This window comes from Grus americana, chromosome 12 (assembly GCF_028858705.1).
Source record: "Grus americana isolate bGruAme1 chromosome 12, bGruAme1.mat, whole genome shotgun sequence".
Lineage (NCBI taxonomy): Eukaryota > Metazoa > Chordata > Aves > Gruiformes > Gruidae > Grus > Grus americana.
In genome coordinates this window covers 12,096,145-12,106,308 of record NC_072863.1, presented here as the reverse complement: position 1 = coordinate 12,106,308, position 10,164 = coordinate 12,096,145, and the positions used below count along the sequence as shown (strand labels likewise).

At 50.0% G+C, this 10,164-nt stretch overlaps 1 protein-coding gene across 1 annotated transcript in view; it reads left to right on the top strand.

Moving 5' to 3' along the window:
* The first annotated feature begins 311 nt into the window (after positions 1 to 311).
* The window catches only part of GABRA3 (gamma-aminobutyric acid type A receptor subunit alpha3), an 81,983-nt gene continuing 72,130 nt past the window's right edge, over positions 312 to 10,164 (top strand). The window contains exons 1-2 of the mRNA XM_054839326.1: positions 312 to 438; positions 9,819 to 9,947. Of these exons, the coding sequence (XP_054695301.1) occupies positions 9,859 to 9,947 (89 nt within the window). The 5' untranslated portion in view covers positions 312 to 438; positions 9,819 to 9,858. The remainder of the gene's footprint in view (positions 439 to 9,818; positions 9,948 to 10,164) is intronic.

Genomic DNA, 10,164 nt, shown 5'->3' with positions numbered 1-10,164 from the left:
CCTTCAACAGGTAGACGTTGGGAGCAGCCAACCTTGCTCTGCTCGCCCTCCTGCGCGGAAAGGATGCCGGGGGCTGGGCTGCCGCGGTGCTGTGATGCCAGGGTTTGGCGGAGGTCCCCGGGGCATCGCTTGGGGTGGTGGCCCCAACCCGGGGCAGGGAGGAAGGCAGCAGCCCGTCCTCGCCGCCCGCGCTGCGGAGAGGGCAGCTCCGCACAAAGAAGGTGGGTAAACCCTCCTCCGGGGCGAGGGGAGGAGGAGGAGGAAGGCGGGGGGATGCTGCTTCCCTCCCTCTTTCCCTCCCTCGCCGCGGCCGGAGGAGCGCGCAGACGGCGACTGGCAGCCCCGGCCGGGCGGCACGGCGGGCTCGGGAGCGCGCAGCCCCGCGGAGCGCTGCGGAGCGGGCTCTGGCCGCCTCCCGCTGGGGCAGCCGGCGCGGCGGTGAGTGCCTGCGGGGCGCGGCGGCGGTTCGCGTCCCTGCTCCCCCGGGTGTCCTCTCCGCTCTGCGCCTCCCCGGCGGCTGCACCGAGCGGCGAATGACCGCCCGGCTGGGGGGGGGGGCGCGGGGGGCAGTGCGGACCCCCGGCCGGGGATGAGGCTCCCGGGTGCTGCGCCGCCCCCCGGCTATTGCTATAATCTACGGGCCGATAAACAATAGGGTGGCAGCGGCCCGGCGGGGGAAGGGGGGCTCGGAACGCGGCCGCGGGGTCGGAGCATCTCCGCTCCCGCAGCAACTCCGGAGTGTGTTGCTCAGGAGCAGAGCGGCCGCCCGAGCCGTGCCGCGGTCACCCCGCTGGGCACACCCGGGGCTCCAGTCCGCCCGCCTGGCACTGCCCGTTGGAGAACGGGGAGAGGTGTAAGCGGCTGCGATGGAAAATGTCTGGACGAGGACAATAGTGAGCTCCGTTCCTAGAGCCGGACGGTGAATGCAGACGAAGGGCTGAGCGAGGAGAACGGTGTAGTAAAGCAAAGTCAAATTTCCCCCTGAATCCTGCAGCCAGGCCTAATAGGCACTGATGCTGTGTCGGGGTGGGGAGGAAAGGGGGGAGGGAAAGGAGTTTTGGGGGCTGCAGTCTCTGAGGCTGGTATGGGAGGAAAGGGAAAAGAGCCCCAGATCTTTCCTCCTCCCCCCAGAGTTACTAGAACTGAGATATAGATCATTAAAAAGGAGTAGCGTAATGCAATTAAGCGTTAGACAGTCCCCACTGCAACATTTAACCGTTGTTCCTTGTTCTGCCTTCTGCCAGAACAATTCTCGTCTGGACAAGAGAAATATAATTGAACAAATAGTTCATTTCCCTGGCCAATTGCAGCCGTAGTCTCTCCCCTAAATCTGCTGCTGACTGGCTGCAAACACAGCAGCCTCCTCAGACAGAAACGGAGAACCGGGACACTGGTGAGACTCCTGCTGTCATGGGCTAGCCGGCAACAGCAGCTCTGAGTGGCTGCTCACCTGAGTTGTTCTGATTGCAGCACTAGAGCAGGTTTGCTCCCTCACCTCTTGCTCCTCTTAGCTTTCTTGTGGGGAGCGTGAAGAAGAAAAATAACAGGTGGTGACACAGGTCTAGCCTACAACTAGAAGATGCTACGTGGGGTTCAGGCAAGTCCCCTCCTTTATGTAGTCTGTCTCTCAACTTTCTCTTTACCCTGGAGGATAAAAGATTTCAGGCTGGTTTGAGGTGATGCTGTTTTGGTGGAGTTTGCCAGCCTGCCCTTCAGCTTGTGCCTGTGGTGGCTGGGTGCCTTGCAGCGCGTGCATGCACATGCACCAAGGCAGCAGTGCAAGCCTGATGCTCCTGCTCTTTTCTGAGAGAGCTCTGAGCAGCTGGAGGGGTTGCGGCTGCACCTGAGCCCTGGGGCACATGCTTGGCTGAAGGCTGCATCCTTTCCCCTGGAATCTCCTCCTGGTTCGCAGTGCGCAGCAGAGCTCAGGGCATGGGTATGCACAGATGCATTCTCTGCACCGCTGCAAGACATGCTCAGCACTGGGAGGCTGCTGCTTTTCCTCACTTCTGGAGCTTCTTATCACAAGTCTGTATCATGCAGCTTTCCTCCTTCTGTTCTTTCTCCTTTCCTCTTTCTTCTTTGTCTGTAGACTGCCGCCTGTCCCACTTCAGTCTCAGCTTCTCCTTCATCTTTTCCTGCTTATTCTGTTCTTTTACCTCAGTTTCTTTTTCTCGAAGTAGACCTTGTCTTCTTCAGCTTGCTCCTCTCAACACTGGAGAAGCAGCCCAGCCCCTCATCTCAGTAGGAGTATTCCTGCCAGCTGGTTACAAAAAGTAGAACAATATCCAGGCTGAATGCTGACATAATTACATACCCAGCCAGAGACTGTAGTAAATAATCCTGCCTTTCAAGCTTTTGCCCAGTGGTGAGTCTTTTGCCATGTCCTTTACCCATGGGCTAAATGTATAATACTTGGCTTGCATTTATTTATATTCTTGAAACACTAAGTCAGCACAGTCCGTGCACAGATATATGGTATCAAAGTGGATGTACATTGATGTCTTGCACCTTATACACTTACTGTGCCTGTATGCATTGTGTGTCTGAATATGCGTCATACGGCTCTGCTCCTGGGTTCAGGCTTTGACAGTCGTGCTTGGCAAGTGCGAGGGCTGTCAGGGAAGGAACAATTGCTGAGGTGTGGATATTGTTCCATCAGTGAAGGAAAGATGGCTGTGGGGTGAAGGTCAAGAATGCCAGCAAAAAGCGCAGGGCTTGGCTAGCTGTGTTTGCATTGGTTAGGGTGCTAGCTAGTTTTCCAAGGATTTGTGTGTACATACGATTGCAAACTGTGGGTATTGTCAGCACAATTGCATTTCCAGTTGTGCTTGTGAGCCTGAGTCTGTCTGCAGTTGCTTTGATTGTGAGTCAGTCTGTCTGCAGTTGCAGTAGCTGTGAATCAGTGTCTGCCTGTAATTATGTGGGTGAATCAGTGTTGGCTTGTTACACTTTGAGTGCAAATGGTTTCCTGTAGCAGTTGTGGGTGTGAATCACTCTACAGTCCCTCTGGATGTGTTTTTGAGTAGAGATGCAATACTGGGATTAATTTTGTTTTGATGAGGAAAAACTGTCTTGTGGCTTCTCGTTTTGAAAAATTAAAGCTGGGTTGGGAGTTGGGCACAGAGCTTGTTTCTCCATTACCAGCTTTCTACAGAAGAGATCCACATTAAGACTTGCTCCCAAGATTTCCATGTTAATCTGATCCTTTAATTTTTTTGCCTCGTGCCTCTGGTTCCAAGTGTCCTCTTCTGCTGGCATCTCTTGCAGAGCTGCAGACAACGCATTTGGTAACCATCACGTGTACCTGGTACCTTAGGTGTGTGGCAGATTCATGGGAAGGTTGTTTATGGCTTGTACAGTGTGTGTGTTTATGGGGATGAGCCAATGTGTGCCTCTCAGGTAGGTAAGCACAAACATTTTCATGCTTGTGAGTTGAAGACTGTGTGGTTCCTCTGCCATGTGCCTCTTGCTGTGAGTCAGTGCTGTTTCTCTAAGTAGATGGTAAACAGCAAGTTTGATTCAGGTAGGCAGAGGTACTGCTGCCTGGTTTTTGTTCTCCAATTCCTATAAACTGCTGTAGTAGCTTCTGGCCTTCAGCAGCATCTGTACGGCACAAAGCAGCACTAAACTGAGAGGCAAGTTGGAGAAATCTGGGCTATCTCAGATGATGCAAGCAGAACACCCTCCTCAGTCCAGGCTAACAAACCAAGCCTTCCCCTGAGCTGGCTGGTGCAGGTAGAGCATGATGCTGGCAGGGCTGGACTGCTTCCAGTACAGGCTGGCTTGGGTGCCTCTGCCAGCGTTATGCAGTGTATGCATGCTTCCCAGTTAGCTCATTTCAGAACAAAGAGATGCAAGCAAGCAGTAGGACAAGGGTCTTGTGAAATACTACGGTCTCTTATTCCATCATTTCCAGGCTTCCAGATGACCCATCTGCTCATTGCTGACCCTGCCCTGAAATAAAAAGATAGTTTTATTCAAAGTGACCCTCGTTTTTAGCTGAAGTGATTGAGAACTGAAGTAATACCTGCCCAAAAGGGACACAGGGCAGCATGTGCATTGCCTGCATTTATTGCTGCTGCTGCACTGAATGCTTGCTGGTTGCCCATCTCTGCAGAGAGAGCTTGGAGCTTTACCCGAAGAAATACTAGAAGAGGCGTAACAGTGATCACCACAAGGCTGGTGTGCTCACAGAGGACTGGTGATGGTTGGGCAGAGCACAGCCCATGCAGTTTGGACAATTTTGGAATCCTTGAGAGGTGTTGAAGGACCTCTCCTGATACCTGAGTCCTGTTTTGCAGAGTCTCCAGCACAATGAGGAAGGGCTTTAAGGAGCTGCTTGTGCTGTGCAAGTGCACCTGACTTTGTGGATAAATATGCAGCCCTTGTAAGGTCACCTATAGTGCTGTGCTTGGCTGTGCTACTGTGCAGGTGGGTGGATGTGCTTGGCACCCACTAGGTCTAGATCTAGGTCTCTTCTCCCTGCATGGAAGTGCTTTTATCTGGGCTTTCGTACTGAGGCTGCCTCTACTTCCCAGTCTGTTTTCCAGCTGGCTTCCCAGCATCAGGTCCTCATTGCACATCCCTCCTTGAGATACCTGACTCGGCAAAGATGTGGAGCAGCTGCAGGTCCTGGGGGCTGTGGGCTGAGTGGGAGCTGTAAGTGCTCAGCACTCCTTCAGCTGATGCCACTGGTGTAGGTGCATGGTATGTGGCTGTGCTGACCTAATGACACTGCAGGTACACAGCATCTCTGGGTGCAGTGATGGGGCATATATGTCCTTTGGGCTACTTCATGAATGCTGCCTGCACAGTGAGACTATTGCTAAGTGAATCAGATCGTTACCTTGGCTGTGCATGTTCCAAGGAGGCAGTAATTTGGGAGAGATACTGACATGCCTCTCACAAATGTACCCAGGTGGGTTTATGGGCCTCTTCTTTCTTCATTCCCATTTTGATCCTTGTCTCCCCGTCTCTGGGCTGTTCTCTCAGATTTTTTTTTGCAAGCTTTAACTTTTGGTTTCCACCTCCAAAGCTCTATCTCTCTTTCCCTTGTCAGCAGTAAGCCTGTGCTAATCACTCTTTCCTAGGAAGGCATTTCAGAATATTTAATGGTTTCTAGAATAAGGATTTCTGAAAAGATCAAGCTCAGTATGCAAAGTCAGGAGATACACAATGTTAACATAGTTACTAGGTACCTTGCTGATCTGGAGGGTACCAGTACTTTTTTGGTTCCCAAACCCACCTCAGCTGGAACATTTTACTGTCTTGGGGAGAAGGAAGCTGTTCTAATTTCTCATTCCAAAACTGCACATCCAGCAGGAAGGCTGTATTTCTCAGTACTGTTGTTATGCTGGGATGCTCTGGAGATTGGGCAGACTGTGTGTGTTGGAGAGGAGTGGGTATGTTTATGATGCTTTTAGGTATGTGGTTACAAAGAGACCTGCCAAAATCCAGAGTGCACAGAATTGCACACCTCAAGTATTGCTGGATTCCAGCTGCAAAGTGTTAGCAGGGCTCCTTAGAAAATCTGCATTTGATTCAGCTGTGGAGGTTACCAGCAACTGCAGAATTAGTGATGAATGTATTTACTAACTCTGCCATTAAGAAATGAGCAATGGACAGATGGAGGAAGGAAGTGCAGGGCTGCCTTGAACATGTATCATCCCTATAGGCTCCATCTTGCATAGGCATAGATGAGAACCAGAAGCTATAGGGTGATGTTCTTTAACTTATGTGAAAGAGGAGTCAGTCTAAGGAGCTGTACCACTCTTTTCTGAGCTTAGAAATCTTTGCATTCAGCTTTTTTTCTTCACAGATACTATGCAGTTTCCTTTCAGCAAGACCTAGTAAGAGTTTTTAGGTTTTTTTCTTCTTTGAGACTATTACCATCCAATTAACATTTCTAAACCCTCACTCGGTTACATGCAGTTCAATGCATTTGCCTGCATCCTCCCTCCCCTTCCTAGAGGATCAGGGATCCCTGCAGGTATTCAGATCAAGACATTGACTGTTTCAGAGGCTTCCTGACTGGGAAGTGACAGCTGAATAGCATTTTATTTAAATGCCTTCTGCAAGGACAGCACCAGTTCAGGCTGGAGGAGCCCCAGTGTTACTTTTCCTGAGGCACACTAGTGGGTGTCTCCATCCCTTCCCTTTACTGGAGATAGTGCTGCGTGCTGAGGGACCCCTTCTTGCCTGTTCTACCATGAGCAGTAACAGCTATGGGGCAGGCAGTCCTCTCCAAGAGCAACTCTTTTGTGCTAAAATCTGAGGAGCTCAGTTACTAGGCTGTTGAAACCAGGACTGGTTTTACAAACCTGCCAGGCCAGAAACCTTTTTATTAGAGAGGCTGTGTGGCCAGTAGCTATTGGGCTTCTAAAGCACTTGCACTGGCTGAGATTTTAGGAAGAGCCCCAGGAAAGGGGAGAGGTGATGCTGGAAGCTGTTGTGCTGTGGTGACCACACTAGGCTCTGACTATGGGGAGCTTTGGACGATCCCTTAAACTGTATGAAGGGTGAAACATACTCCTCTGGAAAGCCTCCTTGCTTCCTCTAGAGACATGTTTCCTGCCCAGCAATAGGGTGATGAGCACCAGCACTGGAAGGGGTTTGCTCCTGCTGCTGCTCCCCCAGCACTGCCTGGCCAGCCCTGGCTCAATGTCACAAGGTTACCAGGGTTCATCACCAAAAGTTAAAGCCTCTGTGTTAATTGGGAATGTCAACCACAATCCTCAGGACTGCTTCTCAGTCCATGTCTTAAGTGTAAAAGAGCCAAAGAACAAGGAAAATGCTACACAGCCTCTTCTATCCAGCTCCCCAGGAAAAATACAATAGAAGAACCAAAGGAAAGTGGTAGAAAACAGTGCCGAGCTATTTTCCATGCTGTGTCGTCCTTCCTTTGTCCATAAGCACAGCCATAGCAAACCAGCCATCCATGTACTCTCACACCCCATTTTGGGGGCATTCTCTGTGCCGGCAAACCAAGCCATGGCTGGCAAAGTAATCACTTGGGCAAGTAGTAAAAACAGATTTTTATCCAAGTGCAGGTATATAGAACTGGTTCTGATGCTTAAAATAAAACTTAAGCACGTATTTAACTTTATTCAAGCAGTCCTGTTATCCTTGGCTAGCACCTTCCTTGACACAACTATCCACAGTAGAAAATTAGTCTTTCATCTCTATATAATATTGAAGGAAAACTGTATGAACAAGGTTTGGTGGAAATGCGGTTATTTAGAGCTTCTTGGCATAGACAGGCATGTGTTATACGCATCTACATGGAAGGTGTAAGTGCTTCTGGCTTTTGTCACTGTTCCTGATCCTATCTCTTTCTGAGTTACCTTGCTGCCTCATTTTCTGGTCCTATATTCTTTAGCTGCTCTGTCCCACCTTTGGTGCGTAATCTCCCTAGTCCATGGTCTCACCAAATCTAACAAAGTGGTCCAGAATGTTCTAGAGGAGTCAGAACAGTTCCTGCAGAGCCAGGAGGCATCTGCTGCAAAACCAAAGGGTCCTTGTTTGTGTGGATATGCCTGGTCAAAAACTGCTGTCAGTGCAAATTCTGCCAAAATAAACCATTCATTGAAATCAGCAGTTGAATGGGAAAGTGTTGATTTCAATGAAATTTTTCAATGGTGGTGTGGGGAGGGGAGAGGAAAGCAAGCAATTTTTTTTTTCTTTTTGCTAGTGTTTGAAATTGCTTTAGAAAAAAAATTTCAATTAAATCCTATTGTATAATATGCAAGTTTAAGTGAAATGAAAGAGAAAAGTTGAAAGGAAATCTGTTGAGGAGCTGCTAATTGAAGGAGTTTTGAATTTGCCTTGTAAGAAACATCAACATTTTAGCTGTCGTCATTGTGATTGGGAACGAGTCTCCCCTAACTGTTGGAATTTCCCACAGAACAGATGTTCAGCCTCTTAATTTGTGCTTCATCAGCAAATACTTGAATTTCCAGGACCGTGTGTCCCTTCTCAGCTACAGGGTAGCAGGAGCCAGAGGAGCCATCCTGAATCAGGGCTTGTCTCACCAGAGGTGTAGGTGTGCCCGTGCCAGAAGGCTTCTGCAGCCTCCGGTAAGCGTGTGCTCCTTTGGTGCGAAGGCTGTGCTTCCCTAGGTAGCATCCTGATTAAACAAGGCTTGAGCACACCGACAAATGCTCACATGCACAAAATTAATCCATGCACTGATATTTGCAAGGATTTTAAGTGAGTGATAGAGAGGAAGATAAAGGTAACGTGTCTGAAGTATGCTCTATGCAAGGCAATGGTAGGGCCCAATGCTAATTTTTTTCCTGTGCCTGCCATTAGTGAATATCTTGCCAGAACAAAAGCTGAGGTGGGTGGATAGTAGTGTCTGGCTCTTATCTTCTGCCTGCATGGCAGCTCATGTCCTCCTAGAGCTGTACTGAGCTAAAAAGCAAGGATCAGGCACAGCATCCAGGAAGACTGTAGGGCCAAAGTGGTGTGGGGTGACCAGGGGTAGCTAAATGCAGAATGGTGGTATGATGCAGCCTGGTCCTGTGTACTTTCTTCTCTTCCAGTTGTCTGTGGCAGAGGTAGCCAGATGCACATCACAGCACATACATGATATACATGATCTCCAGGTGTTTCCATCCTGCTTGGCTGAGCTCTCTGCTCTCTCTGCATGGGATTTCTGCTGAGGGTTCCCGTCTCCTATGTCCATGTACAGAAACTCCTGGTCCTTGGTAGCCCTTGCATAGCTTATCTGCCCCCTTCATTCTGGGGGACCCTCTGCTAGTTGAGAAATGCCATTCAGGTGGTGGGGTTTGGCTTTCAACCTAGCATCTCCTTCACTGCTGGAAGGAGCTGCTTGAGGCTCTGCAACGTTGGTGCCTACCGAGTGGGGAAATCCAGAAGTCAGATTTGGCTGGCAACAACATATTGCCCTGGTTTCTGCAGGGTGTGGTTGAAGTGAGCCTTCATTTACGGCTTAGGGGGCTCACACTGGCTGGTTGTCCCTGGCTGCCATGGTGCTGAGCCTCTGCTGGGCTGAATCCCATGTGTGCCAGACATGAGGTGTCGTGTTGGGGAGACGTCACGACAAGCTGTATTTATACAGGCTGTTGCTTGGCAGTGCTGTTCCAAGGTGCATCAACATAATGAGATACAGAAAAGGGGAAGGCAGTTAAATGTGCAATAACATCACAATAAAAGTAAAACTGAGCATTAATGAAATATCTGAGCACATTAAGTGCAGTACAGTTGAACACTCCCACTACCTCAGGCCTCAGTGTCCAAACTTAATTTCTGGCAGTGTCATTACCAGAATTAAATAAGGGCCTAAGTGTCCAGAAAAAGATGTTTGGAAAAAAAAATGGGTCTTGAGATTTTGCAAGTGGTTCTGCTGTGTGGGTGTCCCCAAGGCAGCACAGGTAGCGGGGGGAGCTGGGAACTGCTGCAAGGCGAGGGTGGTGACTGAGAGCACGGGGTGAGGAGGAGGAAGCAATGGGTGTGGTCATTTTGGAAGTGGAGCTATGCACTTGCTGCCAGATGCTGAAGCACCTGGGGAGCTGCTGGATGTGCTGTGAACATGGGGTGAGGGTTTGAATGTGTATGTACATGCTTGGCTCTGACCCCATGCTGCGACTTCCCCAGGGTCAGCAGTGCTGCAGGGGATGCTGCTCCCTTTGATCCCTGGGGGGGTCTCTGGGACTTCAAATACAGGACCCCAGAAATACTGACTGCTGGCCAATGAGGATGAACTGCTGGGAAAAACTGAACTAAGCTGATGGCTTTCCTCCTAGTAAATAAAATCTCTTTTCTCTCCTTCCCCTCTGTGCCCACTCTCGCAGGTTTTGGAGGCTTGCTTGCTGGTCGCCACGTGCTGACGCCATGGCACTGAGGCTCCTGGGAATGGGATCGCTCTCTCTCATTAGCCTTGGAGTCCTAGTCCTGGTTTTGGCTGTCCCTGCTGATGCTGGGTAAGGTGGCAAGCACTGAGGCTGTTGGCCAAGGCTGCAATCCTCTTACTGTACTTAAATATCCCAGGGCCAGTACCTGTGTGAAGTAGTCCAGGGCAAAGCACAAAAAAGTGCCTCCGCTGTGTTTGACCCTCCCCTTGCCCCTGTCCCTGTGCCTTTCACCCGTGGACTTTTCAGTCCCTCGTAGCTGAGCTGACTGATTACATTAGCATTATTT